At 38.8% G+C, this 20,532-nt stretch overlaps 2 protein-coding genes across 2 annotated transcripts; both read right to left on the bottom strand.

Moving 5' to 3' along the window:
- Window positions 1-1,787: 1,787 nt before the first annotated feature.
- Window positions 1,788-12,822, bottom strand: tmem175 (transmembrane protein 175; the record flags this gene model as incomplete). Its single annotated transcript, XM_080037940.1, has 10 exons — window positions 1,788-3,423; window positions 4,369-4,504; window positions 4,991-5,069; window positions 5,686-5,850; window positions 7,061-7,144; window positions 7,616-7,651; window positions 9,940-9,991; window positions 10,087-10,184; window positions 10,660-10,698; window positions 12,598-12,822. The coding sequence occupies 10 exons, from the start codon at window positions 12,820-12,822 to the stop codon at window positions 2,751-2,753; spliced, it is 1,587 nt and encodes a 528-aa protein (XP_079894066.1). The 3' UTR covers window positions 1,788-2,750.
- Window positions 12,823-18,025: 5,203 nt separating this feature from the next.
- Window positions 18,026-20,206, bottom strand: LOC307258432 (tripartite motif-containing protein 16-like). Its single transcript, XM_080037961.1, has one exon. The coding sequence runs from the start codon at window positions 20,189-20,191 to the stop codon at window positions 18,524-18,526; it is 1,668 nt and encodes a 555-aa protein (XP_079894087.1). The 5' UTR covers window positions 20,192-20,206; the 3' UTR covers window positions 18,026-18,523.
- Between the last annotated feature and the right edge of the window lie 326 nt (window positions 20,207-20,532).

Raw genomic sequence — 20,532 nt, forward strand, 5'->3', positions numbered from 1 at the left:
TGTGTGTGTGTGTGTGTGTGTGTGTGTGTGTGTGTGTGTGTGTGTGTGTGTGTGTGTGTGTGTGTGTGTGTGTGTGTGTGTGTGTGTGTGTGTGTGTGTGTGTGTGTGTGTGTGTGTGGTAAGAAATGTGAAGCGCTTTGGGGCTCTATAAGACAAGTCCATTTACCATATTTCAACTCATTTTGTTAATTGCTCTATTTCCTTGTGATAAATGACAACAGGGAGAATTCATTTTCATATTGAAGGAACGACATTTATTCACACGACAAAGGTTGACAGTTTGTAATTTTGAAAACAAAAAAAAAAGATTTTGCACAGTCAGTGAAAGAAGCGTAAAGGCAGAGATACACTCATAGAACTCTTACAGACGGACAACAACCAAGCGTTGACAACAGAAACGAATAACTGGACTCGACAAACAAGCGGCCATTTTGGAAGAATGACATCTACATAAAAGGGCAATAAAAAAATGATATATGCTGATTTCTGTTAAGTAGGCCTAGTTTGTTGCTAACGGAAACTAGGAAGAGTAAAGATCAAGCTGCAGTTGATGGCTACTAGTGTTGGGACTCAAAAAAGCAAGTTAAATATCTCAACGACTGACTGAAACTTTGGAAAAATATGGCTTGGAAAATATACAGTTGTATATATATTAGATGAAAAAGACAAATACAGGCATTTATTCATACATTTAAATCATAGTATTACAGTCATCCTATCTGAATGGACCAACACTGATGTACATTATCATTACAAAATACCCATGAAATGTTAACGGACCAAAAATATTTTAAAAAAATCTAGCGAATCGGTAAGAAGCTTTTTACTTGCACACAATTAGAGGCAGCATTTATTTTTAAATGTTTTACTTAATAAGCAATAATTTGATTATGATATTGTCTTATTATCACTCTTTCAACTGTGTGTTATTTGTGTGCCTTGTTGAAACACCTCGAACCCATTCTCCTTCATCTGACAGGTTTCAATTAAAGTGCGTCTCAGATTTTGAGTTCCCTTTCAGTCAGTATCAAACACATTTCCTGCGTTCCGAATTGCATACTATCTACTATTTAGTATGGTAGAAAAAAGATTTAGTATGGTTAGAAAGACCCAGATCTGTCAACTACATCCGGCCGAGATTTTTAGTGTTGAAAACAGCATGCTATTTGGGCGATTCTGACCCACAATCCAGTACGATGCCTACTGCATTCTAACTAGAATATATATCATCGGATGTAGTATGTAGAATAGAAAAATAGAAAGAGTAGGCGATTTGGAACGCAGGGATTAATGTAGATTGTTAAAGCACACACACACAACACATTATCAATAGACGGCATGAGTGACATAAGTGTAAGTCAGGACTATTTAACAGGAACAATAGCGACCCCTTCTGGAAAGATTTACCACAATCACTCTTCCATAACCTTCCATAAAACAAAGCTATGATTTCCAGGTAAAATACATTTATTTATTCTAATGTTAATGCAATAGAATTATGTTTTAAACCAGTTTCTATTTTTACATATAAATTGTTGCAGGGCGACTTTTGGGTGCACTGTCTCCTGTTAAAAGATAATAATCATAGAAATAATACAGCATTGTGACATAATGGGATATTACATTCTAGAGGGCTACAGACACACTCACACAGACAGACACCCACACACACACACACACACACACACACACACACACACACACACACACACACACACACACACACACACACACACACACACACACACACACACACACACACACACACACACACACACACACACACACACACACACATATCTTTTCGCCTGCACATGAATCAAACTATTTCAAAATAGTGCAATATGAAATCGTATGGCCGTACCCATTCAGGACAATGTTTCAAATTAAAATCAAAACTACAGATGTAAACCCATGTGTGTTCCGCTTACGCATCATATTCTATCTACATTGATATCGGTGCAAAAGTTTGAGAGACGACACATTACAGAAAAACAAACCTTTGTCCGTGTTGTGCTAGTGGGCAAAGTATTAAGAATAACTTCAAGCTCTCAAGTCTGAATTAATGCAAATGGCTGAACGTGCTTTGGGTGAAAAAAAAAGGTTCACAGTACATGGAGGTATGGAATAAATAAAGGATGGGTTGACATGATAGCTAATGGACGGATGTATCATTACACATCAAAAGTAAGTGAATTAAAATGAAAATATATATATATTTGTTCTGTTCTACAAAACCCTTCCGTGTATAACTTACATGATTTCGCACCAGAAAACAGAAATAAGCCATCCTTAGTTTCGATCTTTTGCTACTATTAGGACGTTTAAGCAATAGACACAAAGCAGGAAACTGTACCATGAATTAATTCCAACTTTGGCTTCCGTGTGCTTGACTGAATGATGATTATTCACTTAGCAAAACTAGCATTAGCATATTTGTTAGCATTATTGTTTAAACATAGAAAATGAATGGATAGGCTTTGGCTGTCAGTATCCCTCTCTACTCTGGTCCGCTTTCAACATATTAAAGGTCCCATCTCAATCTCAAACTCAATTTGCAACGATTCCTCTTCAAGTTCTAAACCAGCTAAAAATGTTGAAAAGATAATGACCTTCCAACGTTTTCTTGTGGTTCCCGATTCAAACCATCGCAGTAACTCTTTCGGAGACCAAGCGTTTCTAGCAATAACGCCGCACTGCTCTGTCCGTTAGCGTAATTTTTTCTGTTTGCCCCTTCCGCTTCAAGCTAGCTAGGTTACCAAAGCATTAAAGGGCACTCTTGCCTCATCATCTTCCACTTCTATGATAGACCTCGGATCGGGCCTTTCGGGACAGAATAATAAACGTAGCAGCGCCATCCCAACACGCACCAACAGCCTTAAAACGAGGAACGCAAAGGGCACTGTAATCTCCATGAGGTGGAAAATCGGGGCACTAAATCTACTCAAAATACAGGTGAGGAAAAACGTCCCGAGGGCTACGCAGGGGTACAGCGCTAACTTAGCTAGCATGAACACGTGCTCGCTTCCGCCATATCGCACGTATGGGTGGAGAGTTTCCCTTTCGTTGTACAGCGCGACCACCCAGATGGCCAGTTGAAAAATACCGGCGAAGAAAATGATCACGCAGCTGATTTGAATGGCTTCTAGTTCGTTGCGCGAGTAAGGCGGGAATTCGTGCGTTAGCTGGTATGCTAACGGTAAACCTCCGACGAACGCTAACGAGAAGGTGTTGAGAAGTCCCATGAAACGCGTCGTCTTGGTGACGTGGAGGAACAGCGAGTGGTGGACGAACCAGAGCAGACCCACCGTGGCGAAGGAACCGAAGTAAGCGAGATACTCGGGACCGTAGGCCGACAGAGCTGCGATCAGGCTGCCTCCAAACTGCTTCTCCACCACGGAAGGGTCGGGGACATTGTCCTCACTGAAAGCAAAGGGATAAGAGAAGATAGATATTAAAGGAGATGTAAGTGATATATTGTTTTGTTAATATACGTGTTGAATCACTTTTTATTCAGACAGCAATCACTTAATCAGTGTGCCCAGTTCATAACACAGGGCTCCCAGTCATTCAGCTTTGCAGTAATTGCCAGATAACATTTTGAGTATCCCGCTTGTTTTTATCCAATCAGGAGACAGAGCGCTATAAAGAGGCGGGTCTCTGTGCCCGTGAACGATGACTCGCTGCTCTCCATCACGGCACTATCTGATGAAGACGGCTGTGTGTTCATGTGGTGGTGACGTAGGGACGAGGGAGGGCACTGCTAACTGCTTACTTCTCCTTTAAGGTCTTTAAGCAGGTTTTTCTTATGTTATTATATTAACCAGAATCAATTATTGTTTGAGGATAGAGGAAAAAGAGTCTTTCAACATATTCTGCAAAGCTAATCGGCTGTTTTTAGTCAGTGGTGGATCACACTAATGCTGTCTGGTAGCAGGAGCATGTGAAGACAGCATATTTAACAGCAGTTTTGAAGAACTCTTTAAAGAATTATGTTGGGGGGGCGCTCCGCTGGCGTAGTGGATAGAGTGTGTACCATATTGGCTCCGGCCTTCGTTGCAGTGGGCACGGGTTCAAATCCGACCCGTGGACCTTTACTGCAGGTCATCCCCCCTCTCTCTCTCTCTGTCTCCCCATGTCAACTCTGTACTATCTAATAAAGCTTGAAAATGCCAAAAAAATATCTTGAAAAAAAGAAAAAATTATGTTGGGTATTCTTTACTTTATTCCGGCGCATTAAATGTGATCATGGGGTCCATCGGTTTGCTTTTCACAATATATGCAATGTATAGAAAAAACCTACATGAGTTCTATATCTAGCCATTCAACAATACAGTGAAAATATAGTGAAATATAGTGAAGACCAACCATATGTCCAGGATGAGCAGCGTTGCTACGATGGCATAGACCCCGTCGCTGAAGGCCTCCACGCGCTCCTTGCTGAGCGGCTCGTTGGGCAGGTAGGTGTAAAACAACATGGAGTCTGGGGTCTCCTCCACCTGGCCTGAGAGGGAAGAGATTTCATTTGTGTTTAAAAATGGCGATGCACATGAGGCAGATAATTTGGAGATAAATCTTTAGGACCAGAGTTTTTTTTTTTTTTTTTTTTTTTTTTTGGGGGATTAAAATATCAGTACATTATAGACTACAGCTCAACATGTAAACATAATTTTCAGTCTTTTTAAAGGAGAAAAATACTTTAAAAAATAAAAAGGTGATTAAGCACATTAAGCGGATTATTGGAAAATAAATCCACAGGACCAGATATAAACATGTTTTTTTTTTTTTTGGGGGGGAGGGTCAAAATATCAGTACATTTTAGGCTACAGCTCAAAACTGAAAAGATACCTATAAGAATAAGAAAAGGGAAAGCGAAATTATATATTACATTTAAAAAGATTACGACAAAATGATAAATAGCTAGATACATTGAGGTGAAAGGACTGTGATTTATTTTAAATTGTAAGCACATGATTGAAACATTTCTCACCCATTGCTTTGTTGCGACACCACTTCAGAGACTGGGAGATGTACGGCAGGAAGATGACGATCGCCAACAGCACGTAAGACTGGAAGACAGAATTACAATTAAATCACTTAAATGTAATAATAGAATAATAAAAAAATAATGTTATGTTGTATTATAATGAAAAATCATAAGTTCACAGAGATATTACAAGATGATCGGATCAAGACCATCTCCAACCTCTTAATCCTCTACTGATGTCCAAATGTAAAAATTGAAAAACTTGTAAAACTGGTAGTAAAATAGAAATTCTTACACCTTTTCAGGCATGGTTAATGCTGGTTAATGTAATGTATATTTATATATCTAACATGCGTTTTTTTTATTTAATTTTTTCTAATTTGATTTTTTTTTTGTATTATTTTGATACGTCTGAAATACATAAATATATCCTCATTCATTCGAAATGTCTAACCTTAAGTTGTCTTCTCATGTTCAAATGTTTTAAATGTAGAAAAAGAGTGGTAGAAATATAGAAATTCCTACAACTTTTCAGGCATGTCAATACTGGTTAATGTAATGTATGTTTATATATTGAACATGCTTTTTATTTTTATGCTTTTTTTTACGATTTTTGTTTTGTTTTTTTGTTGTTTTTTTGTATTATTTTGATATGTCTGAAATAAGAAATGTCTTGATTCATTCAAAATGTCCCCTACCAGCTGGAAGAAGATGACGGAGAAGATGCTGGCGATGAAGCACATGAGAGGAACCCTCATGATGACCTTGAGGATGTGATGTTTGTAGAAGGTTTGGTTCTCCGAGATCTGGATCTGTTCGTTCAGCAGGAAGGGACGACTGAAGGCGTACAGCACGATCACACACTGGGGGGAAACACAATGTGAAGACGCAGAATGGAAATTAGAAAGTAGATGTGCGATAAGTGAGAGGTAAATATAAATGAGTTATTTAAACCAAACTCCGAAGGTAACTGTAATGCAGGGGCCCCCAACACAGTGCCCGCGGGCACCAGGTAGCCCGCAAGGACCATATGAGGCGCCCGCAGGCCTGTTCTAAAAATAGCATAAGAATCTGTTTCCCACCCTTTTAAGTCATTGTAGAACATTATTGTGAGAAATCATTAACATGATCAGTGTCTTCATAGATGAATATCATTAATCATTAATAATAATATATAAGTAAAGGCAAACTGAGCAAATTTGTTATTTCAGAAGAGTGTATCAAACTGGGCGCCCTTCGTATGACCCAGTACCCATGAAGTAGCCCTCAGGTTCAAAAAGGTTGGTGACCCCTGCTGTAATGGTTCCACTAGGAATACAAAGCAACAATAATTAGCCTAGGTGTGTATGAGATTGTTTTCCTCCAGCACCCACACACAGTACAGACAGGCAGCAGATACTGTATATTCACAGATTTTGACAAAAGGTGATTTTGAACACATTCTCCAGAATCGCTGACTCCACCTTTTTAATTCCAAGGTGAATCATTTATCTCTAAAAGGAGCTGATAATAAAACACTTTAAAAGGTCACATATTATGCTAAATGCACTTTTTAAATGTGTTCTAACATATCCATGGGTCCACGGTGTGCCTAGAGACTGCCAAAATATTAAAAAAATAACAATCTCTCCTTTTCTCACTCTCCCCCTTTCTGAAACCCCCACCCCTCCCCCCCAATATACTCCAGTCAGAATTCTCCTCGTTTCTGACCTCACAAACTGGAAAGCCAGAAGCTTCCACTGTGCAGCCCACACCCCTATTTCTTATTGGTCCACGGCCCCGACAGACAGAGGGCGAGGCGTATCTGGCTTCGCTTCCAGACAGGGGGCGGGGGGAGCTCAAAGATTGTATATTTACGAGGGGAGCTGCAGCTCTTTTTAAAAAATAGGCCATTGTGAGATTAGCTGAACATCAGCATAGTACAATAAATTATCTGAAAGTTTTTTTCAGCAAAAAATTAAAGAAAAACGTATTAGGGACCACTAAGACCATATAATATGGTGTATAATAGAACAGAAAAGTGTATAATATGGGAGCTTTAAAACATTTAAAAATAAACTTTAATATCCTCACCTGAATGCAGCCCATCACCATCACACAAGCACAGAACAGTAAAATCCCGAGAATGTTCTCTGGGAAGGCCGCCATCAACGAGAACTGAAAACATAAGACAGGACACATTAGGAGGCACGGAATGATATGTGGCAACATTCAGGGTTTTTTTCTTCTTTTTTTTAAACTTTATTTTATTTTCACAGTAAAACAAAGACACATACACACAATACACTAACAAATACAACAAAAACAGAAGATGAAAAAATATACAGCTCTGGAATAACTTAAGGGACCAGACTCTACATTACTAAATGAAAATGTTCTAAATGACAATATTTTTGGGGGGGAATTTATTTGGTAGAAATGTTGTCAGTAGTTTGTAGAATAAAACCAAAATGTTCATTCTACTCAAACATATGCCTCTAAAGAGTAAAACGAGAGACACTGAACATTTGGAGTGGTCTCTTCATTTTTTTCCAGAGCTGTAGCCTGTATATAGCTTGAAGGTGGACACTGGATTAACATTTCTTTATGCAAACTGTGTGATTGATTCGACTGCAGCCTCATACTCACTGTGTACGGCAGAAAGGTTATCAGCATCATACAGGCCTGAAAGAGAAACCAAAGCAGAACTGAGAGTTAGAATTAGGGTTGCAAAGGGGTGGAAAGTTTCCGGTAAATTACCGGAAAGTTTCCAGAAACTTTCCACGGGAACTTTCGCTCGGGAATTTTGGGAATATTCAAAATTGGAAATTATAGGAATTAACCCATTGATGACTATGGCAATCTAGGATGCATGTCCTTAATGCCTGAGGGTTTTCTGAAAAAATAGTACGAATTGTCAAGTCTACCAAAACCTTAATATCTAAGCCTGTGTAGCACATAGAAACATGAAATAAAATACATTTAAAAGTTAAGGTTCACATGTTTTATTTAAACATGCTCCCTTAGCGCTTACAAACCAACAAATATTTCTAAAAATCGTCAAAATTAGATGAATTAAAAAATTATTAAATATTGTTAATAAATAGATGCAATGTGTTGTGTGATTTTCGTCAGTAGTCTATAGTAGACCTTGATTCTGCGCACCAAACGCCACTAACTGTTCTGTCGCCGACATAGCTGGCGTATTTTTTTTATTATTATTTTAATTTTTAATTTTTTTGATTGACATGATTTTCGGCAAACCACACAACTTTTGGGTGGTCACGTGGTCTTAAAAAAATCAACAAAACCCACCTCATGTGTATTTGAACCAATGACAGTGCATTCAATGCTGGGAATGCCATGAAAATTAGATAAAGTAATAATGCTGCACGATGCAGCATCAGGCAGGAGAGCCAATGTGGCATCGCGCAGCAGCCGTCATCAATGGGTTAACAAAATGGCGGTAATTTAAATTTTTTTTTTTCATAACCAACCATAAATCTAAACTTTTAAACACTATGTTTGGTCATAGGCAGACATCCATGCAAAATAATACAATCAAAAAACATTACATTTGAACAGATTTATTTGTAAGAAGAACTTTATCAAGTTGATTATTTTATGAACAATCAATAATTTCACTGAACAACAAAAAGATGAATGTTGAGTAAATTATTACTCATCTGTCTGACCCCACCCATTCAATAAATAAAGTCAAATGCCCCCCCCACCATGTGATGGAGGAATGCACAGAGCATGTAGGGGATGTGGCCTCAGTACCCCTGCAGTAGGATGTGTGCTATGTGCAATTTGCCAAGTGTACTTGCATAAAATCTGGTTGTTTTAGTCAAGATTATGCTAAAATATATTGTCCCCAACTATATTTAAAATCAAAGCTTAAGCCTCTGTAAACCTGGTCTAGTAAAAATCAATATATGATATCATGTTGGGTGTCTAAATAAACTTTAAAAAAAAATCTGATTTGAAATTAAATGTTCATAAATATATTAAAACTTAGTTGAAAAAACTGCTTTTTACAGTCTAGAACGTTTGCCTGGACTGAGATAAAATAGTTAGGAGAATTTAGTGCATTTGGGCTGCTTTAAATTTAGTAAATTCCCGTTTATTCCCGTTAATTCCCAAAATTCCCGTTAATTCCCATAAATTCCCGTTAATTCCCATGGAAAGTTTCCAACTTTGAAAATTCCCGGAATTTTGCAACCCTAGTTAGAATACAGGAAGCCAGAGAAAAAACAACTTTCCATGCGTTCCAAATCACATACTCTTTCTTTATACACTACATACTAAAGTACAGAAGAGTTTTACGGCCACAGGAGAGAGAAAAAATCAGATGAGGAAGATTTTTTTTTCAGTATGTTGAGAAATGTCAAGAATAAAGACGAATACTCCAAAATGCTATTGGAGTTAGTGGGGCATTTATGTATTTTCAGCATACTGCAATTGACGTGCTTGTATTGGGACATCCTAAATCTTTTTTTGGCGTACTGAATAGAAGGGAAGTATGGGGATTGGAACGCAGGGTTAACTTGACTCTTTTCTAGAAGTCTTGCATGCAAAGGGAAATTGGTTAGATTTTTTACAACTAATTTAGTTTTACTTGAGTGTATTTGTCCTGGAAATCAGTTACCACCATGCACTGCTTAATGTATATCATATTTAAAGTTGAATGTTTTTTACCAAGTGCGATTTCACACACAGATTTTTTCTTGGTATGTTGTGGCATACAATTAAATAGAGCATGTATTTGAATTATTAAAGTAAAATTAGCATCATGTTGTGAGACCCTAATCATGTATAGATGCGTACTTGCTATCTCATTTCCCTTCATGAAAAAAATGCAAGATACTCAAAAATATTTTTACTTTATATAGATATACAGTATATCAACACACACAATTGCAATGAAAAGTAGAAGCTACATTTTTCCAGCATAGTGACATTGTACTTACGAGGTTCAGCAGCGCCAGGCAATCATCTATGCGAACAATGACTTGAAATAACCTGTTGGAGATTAAACACAAAGAATAAAGATATTACAAATAATAAGCCATCTATATTGCTACTATTACTACTGCTGCTGATAGTCAATAACTCACTTGATATGAGCGGCCCAAGCCATGGTCACTATCATGAAAGTCATCAAGTAAACGCCGATCTTTGTCGTGAGTAAAAGCCGAACGCTCTCCCTCAACTCCTGCAAGACACACAGACACATTAAAAACATGCTGTTGCTGTTTAAGCCACATCACTAAATGTCTACAGTATTAATGCAAAGATGTGTATTATATGTTGTAGGCTCAACACACTCAATAGTGGACCGAGCAACCAAAACAAATCGTAAAATACGAGGTAAAATGGTGAATAAGGTTTTATAAGCCTTAGTTTTAGCCTATACCTTTTTGGTTGATGCATTTTGTGTAATGCATATGTTTTGTTTTATATTTAATGTCAAAGTGCTATTCATTTTCATTATGTGCATCCCTTCAGGGGGAGGTGGGGGGGGTAGAAAAAATTACAGAAATAATATTAAAATGAATGAATATACAGTATTCAGAGCCCATGTCTGTATCAAACCTCAACAGTTTCACTACGCTGCATTTCAATATATTTTTCTATAGGTTTTTATTGAGGAAATAGTTTAGATGTATTTTACGATTGTCCCACATTACCTCATTATCTTCCACCTTTGTATGAGCAACAGGTAATATCTGTGAATGAAGGAAAGCAAAGGTTATTACACATACTTGGTAACATTATGCAAAACCGTCTTCAGCTGCCAGGTAAGATGTAGTGAAGTAGAAAGAATATTTCTGGGACAAGTAGCCTACTGAAAAATACTCAAGTAAAAACCAATATAATAATAGAGTACTATGCAGAGTGGGGGCGCCCTTAGCTCAGTTGGTAAGGCGTCCCCCCATGGGCCTCGGCCAGCAGCGGACCTGGGTTCGATTCCAGCCTGCGGTCGTTCTCTGCATGTCACTCCCCTCTCTGCCCCATTTCAACTCTGTCTCTACAATTAATAACTATCAATAAAGCATAAAAATGCAAAAAAAAAAAAAAAAAAGTACTATGTAGAGTATGTAATAGACTAGTGTTTGTGCAAGCTATTATGACTGAACTCAGGGTGTAATGATAAAGCCCTGCCATTCAGATAAAGCATATGACAAAAAAGAATCTTGCATCTAGAAGCTAAAGCCTATACTATCCTCCAAGTCCAAATAGGCTATGTGACCAGTGTTTGAATAGAGTACTATGTAGGCTAATAGACTAGTGTTTGTGCAATATATTAAATATGACTAAACTATAATGATAAAGCCCTGTCATTTAGATAAAGATTTCCATTCATAGGCTATGTGCATATGACTTAAACCTATAACCTATATTCAAGTCCAAATAGACTAAGGGTGTATTCACACATGCCGTGTTTAGTTCAGTTGAAACGAACTCAGATGCACTTCCGCCTTCGGTGCGCATCTTTCAGACAGGTGTGAATACAGCAATCGCACTCGGGGGCGGACCAAACAAACGCTCCGAGACCCAGTTGAAGAGGTGGTCTCGATGCGCTTCAAAACGTACTCTGCTGCAGTTCGTTTGTGGTGTGAATTTGGCCGGACTCGATCCGACCCAATTGCAGGAAGCACTGTACCTTTTCTTTTTTAATAAATCGCTGTCAGCTTCACATTATAGGAAAGTGTTGTTGTCGCCATTGTTAGGAAGATTAGTTGTGGTTTGACCGGGAGCCCCGAGCGAATATATTACATTTGATAGACAGGACGCGTAAACATGCTGATGTGAGAGGGGAGCGTCTCCCGCACAGTGACAACAGGTTCACGCTGCGCTTTGTATGAAGTGCGTGTTTTTATACTTTGCATCCCATGTTACGGTACCGTCAATACTACCCCTGTGTCAGTTTGGAGCTGAGCCGCGCCGAACTCACACCCAGCTGACACACGGCTAATTCAGCTGTGTCAGCTTGAGCCTATTCCTCGCGAGCCGCGCGTCCAGCAGCAAAAATACAGTAAATATTATGTTTCACATCGTATAGGCTACAAGCCACACATTGACACAGGCCTACATATTATAACCATATGAAACAACACTAATTTGATGTTTTTTTAAATTTTATTTATAGGCTAGATGTTGGCCTATTTATTTATTTATTATTTTTAACCCCATATAGTATCAGTTATATATTTCGCAGTTTTTACTTCGTTTTACCTGCTTCTCTCCACCCCAGAATGTCTGTCCAATGAATGAATGACCTCAGATCACGTGTGGTTTTGCTTCGTGATGCTGGTTCACTTGCAAAAGGGGCAATATGAAAGTGGACCACACCAAACAAAAAAAATCTAAACTCTATTTGGTCTGGACCAAAGCAAGTGAACTAGCGGACTTTCCCAGTGTGAATACACCCTAAGACTAAACTCGGGGTATAATGATGAAGCCCTGTTATTTGGTAAGATGTCTCTATAGTAGCCTATATATGCTATAGTATTGACAAAAAATAATCTTGAATATTGAACCTATAGCCATTAATATATTAAGTCCAAATGTATTGACCAGTTTTTGATGCGATAGTCGAGACTTTAGTTATTGATTATTGTTACCATGACTGTGGCGATGATGGAGATGAGCGCGTCGCTGTAGGCCAGCAGTCTGTGTGAGGACTGTGTCCCGCTGTGGGTCCCGCTGTGGGTCCCGGCCCCGTGGCCCTCTCCTCTGCTGTCGGACGGGGTGACGCTGGACGCCGCCTGGCTCCTCGCGCACTTCTTCTCCATCTCCTCCTCGTCATGGTGTTCGATTATGTCACTGACGTCATCGTTCACCCCCATATTGGATCATATAACAGCCAGGCGTACTATACTATACGGTATATGTGGTGAACAGACAATAATATAGGACAGGGAAGGAGAGGAGAGGGGAAACCATGGACACGGCAGGACGGAACTGTTTGTAAACAGCCGAGAGACAGCTGACTGAGGGCGGGGAAGCAGGAAGCACAAGCCCGCTGATTTCCGGTTCTCACGAAGATCGTTTATTGAAAGAAGATGAGCTACTAGAAAAAAAGGGGATATAGGTCTAGGATAGGATAGGTCCTAGGATAGACTTTGTACTATATTTAGGCCTACCATACTTGAGTATTTCCATTCGAAGCCACTTTATATTAAACTTTTCTTACACGTATTTAATAGTTATATGGCAATCAACATTACGTTTGGATGTGTGAAATTAAGCAGGGTAAGAGTGAGACCTCCCTTTATCTCCTTTCTTTTTACTCAGACATGGAATTTGGGTAAATAAATTGTTAGAATGAAAATAAATACTGTAATATCACTAAAAAAGCTTCGTTTGTAGGTAAAACTATGTTTGACGAATCCATATACACATAATAGTCCCCCAACAGAGAGATGAGGCGATGTAAGGGGGAAAAGGTGGGATTAATCCTGTGTGAAGTTACCTCACTCGGCCACTGGGAGGCAGTGCTGTTTTTAGTTTAGTTTTTATTACATTTTTTAACCAAGTACGGCATGGTCACATCAGAGCCTTTCTTGTTAGTACTTCTGTTGGTTTCTCACATGTAGTCCACATGGAATGTCTGACATTGCACTACAAATATCTAGATTATAGAAAATAGATGGTTTAGTATTAAAAAAAAAAAAAAAAACATTGCCCTAACCGTCACTGTCATTCATGCTTTTATTTTGTAGTCATGCTGAGCTTCCTGTGAACTGGCCAGGTGACAGGTGCAGAGGGGGAAATGTTTGTAGGGGAAGGTGGGGTGATTTGTGCAACTTTTTACTCAAAGTGATTTTAAAGTGAGGCCTTGACAGTTATGTCTCCAACTCAAATATGTACATATATTTCAGGATGTTGTGCATCCCTGGCAATAAAAACTTTGGATCTGGAATAAACTGTTTAAGAAATATAGCTTTCGGAAAAAAAGTTGTCTTGTCGCACAAATCACCCCACTACGTGGGGTGATTTGTGCGTCATTGTGTCACAATGACAAAGTCACCATCATCATCTTTCTGGCCATCTGAACTCTCATCAGTGGTGTCGTTAAGTGGAATTGAGATGTCACTCTCTTCTGAGCTACTGTAGACAATCACTTTCTTTTGGTGACCAGCGTATACAGCCATGCCACTGGCACAACTCTCAGAAATGTACTTTGCACTAGTTGCTCCGTGCTTGTGGAACCAACTGCCACCTGACAAATGTGATTCCCCCTACATTTCTGCCTTTAAATCAAGGCTCAAAACCCATATGTACACCCTGGTGTTTCCTCCCCATTAACCTCTGCACTACTTACTTACCTCTGCACTACTATCTGTGTTTATGTGGATGTATGGGCTTTACGTCTTTTATTTTGGTTATTGTTATTTTACCTTCATTGTTTACCTACTGAATGCACTATGTACAGCACTTTGGACAGTGCAAACTGTCATAAATGTGCTTTTATAAATACATTTTACTTACTTACTTACTTATAACTCACCCAGGCCCTTGCGCACAAATCACCCCATCCCCAGAATTTTGGATAATAGGCATGATGCAGCAATTTAGGGTTGACATTGTGCTAATTATATAGACTCAAAGTGTAGCATACCAAAGCACTAAAACATGTGTCAAATGTTTTCAAACGTGTCTATAATTGTTCAGACACAATAATCAAAAAACCTTGATCATGGAAATTTTACTTTGAAAGGCAAAACACAGTTTTTTGAGCTTAAATGTGCTTATATCTTATTCCTTGTGTCTCCCTTCTTTACAGGATGAGTCAAATGGATGGCTCTTCTTAAATATGTGGTCACATTTCCAATTTCTTCCACGGTTTTCTAGAAACAATGGGTTTTGCAACTTCCAAAATGCACAAATCACCCCACCTTCCCCTATAGGTTGATATAAGAGCTCTGTAATACCTGGCATTAAGCTCATTTTTATTGGGATTTATTTCTTTAGGAGAAAATTAAAAGAATGGAAGACAACAACAATCAAGCTGAAGACTGGAGATCAACTCTAGGCTTGCAAATGTAAACCACAGGTCTACGTATGGAGAGTCTGATTATTTTTGGGACACTCCTTGCTGTTCCTGATTTTTGCAATTAAAATAGTAATACTTTCAAATAGACACAATGATTTTCATGTGAATTGTACTCGTTTCCAAATGGTTTGATTGAGTAAATTGAAGAAATTCAAATTATATTCCGACTTAAAGTGATAACGTTGCTGTATGTTTTAGACTAGTGGGTTTACTTGGACTGTCTGGAGTTTCTTTACATTGTTGAAAATACCCAAAGAGACACTTAAAACCAGATTTATTTTTTACACATTCTCAGCCATTAAAGCTAATTCTGATTCAGACGTGTCTTTGAGGTCAGCTTCCCATACTAAATTAGAAGTAGTAGCACATTAAAAAAGGGTTCAAGAGATGGGGGGGGGGGGGGGGGGAGTAGTGAGTGAATTAGATTAAAGTTCATAGTATATATTAGTGAAGCAGATGAGCTTTTTAAATATCTAACCTGTTGTTGTTTGCTAATTTAACATAGCATACTAAATACAGATTTGACATACTGCCTGTATTTCTTCTGGTTGACACTCAAATATGAATTATCGAAAGTAATTGTACAGTATATGTAAGATGATATTGTGCGTAACTTCAATCACTTGCACCAATGCACATGTTTCCACATAATATATGTAAATATATAAATATGCATGTGCAGTTTTAATTGACGAAGTCCAAAGCATGTTGGTTTAAAGAGGTTTATACTTTAAACCAAAGTAAGTCATTTAAAGTGTGAGGGTTTTTTTCAGAGGTTTTGTACCGAAGAGATAATTTGTCCTTGCAGCCATTTCAACGTGTAACTAACCACACACACACACACACACACACACACACACACACACACACACACACACACACACACACACACACACACACACACACACACACACACGCACACTCACACGCACACGCACACGTACACGCACACGCACACACACACCAATCAGAACAGCACAAAGGCAAGTGATAGTTTAAGCAAGCAGTCGACATAAAAGCCCCTTTTCTACTGTTTTCATAAAGACATATTTAATGAGTGAGAGAGGTCATTCACTGCATGCAAATGTATCCTAGCAACTCAGAGCTTCCAGCCGCCCCATACTGAGGTGTTTGTGAGAAAATCATAAGAGCAGAGAGAGAGTTAAATCACCAGTTAAACAGGATGACCTTGTCAGAGGAAGGGGCCATTTTATATGATTGTTACAGTTAGTCAATGAGGGAAATGGGAATTCATGCTTTTGAAGTGAGTGTTTGGCTCTGGAATTTTTTACATTCCTTTATTTTTATGGAAACATCTGAAATATTCACACCCATATACTAACACAAATCAGTTTGGTTATATAGTCAACGTGTCACAAGCTTTGATACATCCAACACAGGGCAACGTTATCATCAATCTGGAGTAATTTTTCTGATAACTTTGTGAATGTAAACCTAATATTTACACTAGGATTTTGTTTTTAAATAATTGCATGCGAATACAAAACAGAGAGAGAATTCCTTTTATTGACAATTATTGGTATGGGGTGTTGATATGGCCGTAATTCACTTATCAGATGTCGCAATGAAGTCACCGATCCATATTCAATAGTCTGATCAGGTTAATCCAGGTCCATTTTACCACATTTCCTTGGATCGAATTTATTGATTGGGTAAGATGAGAAATGATAAGGAAATGATTGTAAAATAAAGCATTACCCATATGGAATATTTCAAACTGACCTCCACCAGGTACCAGACAGTTACATAACACATGTTGCAGATTGTGGATTCCCTGGGTTAACTCCTTCCTCCAGATTGAGGATTAATTTAAGATAATTTTCACAACATGCGGTCGAACAACAGTTGTGGTGCACACTGAAAAACACACACATTTGTAATAACACACACCCCTCCCCCTTTCTCTGGATGTAAATTGTAAGTCCCTAATAGAAACTAAAATGCATTGTCATTGTGTCCCCAAATAGACCACTGTACATGTTGAATGAATAGGATTATTTTGCTCAGTTCAAACAACACAACCAGACACTGAAATTGGAACTTTTTTAAAACCACTCACATCGTTGAATTATAGTGACCTCATAGAACATGAGTTAAACTATGTTACCTGAAGTGCCCACAGTATTCCCATTGTGGTTTCATTGGTTATCCATATGCACAGTTTCTGTCGTACCATCAGATGTTTTATTTTGGAAATACTTCAAATATTGTCTTATAAACCTTCTGTATTCTGAAACAAATGTTACTTTCTAAGCAGAAGTTAGACGGGAAATAAACAATATTTAGATTCTGGCTTCGGTCATGCCACAAAATGAACACTGTACTTTCCAATATTAGTCTCTACTTTTTTAAATTAGGTTTGAATGAAGAAATTAAGAAACCACTTTGTTTGCACATTCTTGATTCTTTATTGATAATATAAACCATCAGTTTAACACATCCCCATCTCAGTAAAGTCTGTTCAATGATTTCATGCAGATACAGATTCACTTCATTTAAATCTCAGCTACTGTATGTAAAAGAAAATACCAAATGATTTCTCTGCTGATTATGATCATGATAATAACAGTGTTATAATAAATCATATCTCAATTTCAATTTGACCAACAACATTTGGTCTGTTAAACAAATACATGTAAATGTAACTATGTTATACAGTATATATATATATATATATATATATATATATATATATATATATATATATATATATATATATATATATATATATATATATATATATATATATATATTTTTTTTTTTTTTTTTTTTTTTACCAACATATAATCTTTTTTTTTGGGCATTTTTTTCTTTTTCTTTTACAGTTTGGAGGGAAAAAGGTGAAATGGGGCTGAGAGGGGAATGACATGCAGGCACCGATTCTTACCCGGGTCTGCTGTGAAGAGCACTGAGCCTCTAGGGGGGGACAGATGCTCTAAAGCGCCCCAACATACAAATATATCAATACAAATATTCAACAATCATTTAGAGCACACAGAAGTTTACACATTCATAAAGAGACATGTCAGTTCAGGTAAACTACAGTCACCCTGAGCATCGGTGGCTAAATACACACAGGAAACATTTTACAGCTAAACAAATGAGATGATGTTAAAGTACCGCCCATAATGTTTGATTGACAGTGAAGAAAAACAACAATCTTCTCTCATTAACATGAACAAAGACAAAATCAGTTTAAGGATTAAAACACAGAGTTTTACCCACAGTCCATTTTAATTAGTGGCTATGAGGATCTTTCAGTTTATTTTCTAGCGGCCCCTTTGGACAAAAGCGGAAGTGTTTTTACTACGTCAGCTGTTGTTCCTCAGGGTGTTTAACATGACAAAGGCATCAAGAAAAACTATATAAAAATAGCATTATTTGCACTGATTGTCTCATTTGCTGTTACATGCCATTTATGATCATCAGAGGATTTCAAAGTTCCTCGTAGCTACTGTAAAGACTTCTGTTTATTTGAGTTTACATAACTCAGCAGTGTCTTCATAATCATATAACTCAATTCCAGCATAGAGCGGCTGAGTGAATGTGGTCTGGACTCTGTGGAGGAGAGTCATGGTTTCAGAGACGCTGTAGAAGGACAGAACACCTGCACTGTGATCCAGGTACACTCCTATTCTGGAGGACTGAGGACCTGAGACGCGAGTTCGGACATTGTTGAACCAAAATGTAAAACTGTTTTGAGAAGAAGATAACGCCCAGGATTTATCATTTATTCCAAATCTACATTCATTTGAGCTCCCTGCTCTGCTGATATTCTTGTATGCGACTGCTACATCAACTCCAAACCCTCTCCACTCCACCTCCAAGTAACAACGTCCAGTCAGACTCTCTGTACTCAGGACCTGACCAAAGTTAGTGAATCTGTCTGGATGTCTAGAATAAGACTGTTGTTGTTCCATTGCTGTAGCCTTTCTGTTCTCCTCAGATAATAACACATTTATCTGTGCTGTGTTTGGATCCAGTGTGATGTCACGTGAATATCTTAAGAAGTCGGCTCTGGTCTTGGGCTCTGGTTGTGACAGTAAAACATCCACGTCAGTCACTGTCAGTGAGATGTTTGTCCATGTCTCTGTCAGGACGTCCTGTAGTTTACCTCTGGCTTCTGACACAGCCGCTGTCACGTCCTCAAAGTATCTGAGAGGACGGATGTGGATGCTGGATGTAGATTCACTGAGTGTTGACAGTGAGGGGTAGTCGTGTAGAAACTGGTTGTGATCCTCTGTGTGTGAGAGGGTCTTCAGCTCAGCGTCTTTCCTCTTCAGCTCAGCGATCTCCTGCTCCAGCTTCTCCTGAAGTTCTTTGACTCGACTCACTTCAGTTTTCTGCTTTGCTCTGACCTGCTGCTTCACATCAGAGCTTCTTTTCTGGATGAGACGGATCAGCTCGGTGAAGGTCTTCTCACTGTGCTCCACTGCTTTATCAGCAGAGCCATTGATAGCCTCCACCTCCTGTTGGAGCAGCTTCACATCTTTATCTCTGTCCTGGATTCTCCCCTGGATGTTCTGTCGACTCACCTCGAGCTCTTTCTGCTTCTCAGTCCGTTCTGCTGCAGCTGACACTGTGTCGTGGCCTTTGTGTTCATCCAGAGAGCAGAGATAACAGATAGACTGCTGATCAGTGCGGCAGAAAATCTTCATCACCTCATCGTGACTGGAGCAGATGTTCTCCTGGAGCTTCTTGGAGGGCTCCACCAGCTTGTGTTTCTTTAATTGAGCCACGTTATAATGAGGCTGGAGGTGTTTCTCACAGTATGAAATCAGGCAGAACATACAGGACTTGAGGGCTTTTAGTTTTCTCCCAGTGCAGACGTCACAGGCCACATCTTCAGGTCCAGCATAGCAGTGATCAGCAGGAGCAGCTTGGAGTCCAGTCTTCTTCAGCTCCTCCACTAAAACTGCTAACATGGTGTTTTTCACCAGGGCAGGTTTCGGATCGAAGGCCTGCCTACACTGAGGGCAGCTGTAGATTTTCTTTTGATCCTTTTCATTCCAATAATCGTTGATACAGTCCATGCAGTAGCTGTGTCCACAGGGAAGACAGACCGGATCCTTCAGTAGATCCAGACAGATCGAACAGCAAATTATGTCCCGGTCGAGCTGAGGTCCTTTCTGCGCCATTTCACCTCTCTGTGTCAGCGAGTGTCTGAGTTTACTTTCACCAGAACCAAAACTATTTTTAGCTCTGATCTGAACAACAGGTTTTTGTGCAGTGAATGGGGCCTGTCAGCTCCCACACCTTGGTTACACCCATATTTAAAGCTGTAGATATAAAGGGGAGGGAACAAGGAAATATGTACAGGGTGCAGTGAGCTGTTTATCAGAGCAGGGACAAGAGAGAGGGTTTGTTGAACTTGGCTTCATTCCAGGAAGAGGTAGTTCATTATGGGAACCAATGAGGGCGCCAGAGGCCAAACAGTTCAGTTGTTGACCTGCAGCAAGGCATGTAAAAACTTCACTGA

The sequence above is a fragment of the Ammodytes marinus genome (genome assembly GCF_949987685.1).
Source record: "Ammodytes marinus genome assembly, chromosome: 2".
Classification (NCBI taxonomy): Eukaryota; Metazoa; Chordata; class Actinopteri; order Uranoscopiformes; family Ammodytidae; genus Ammodytes; species Ammodytes marinus.

Bases quoted from the DNA above. Each gene is read 5' to 3' on its own strand.
- LOC307258432 (XM_080037961.1), bottom strand. From the start codon at position 20,191: ATGGCGCAGAAAGGACCTCAGCTCGACCGGGACATAATTTGCTGTTCG.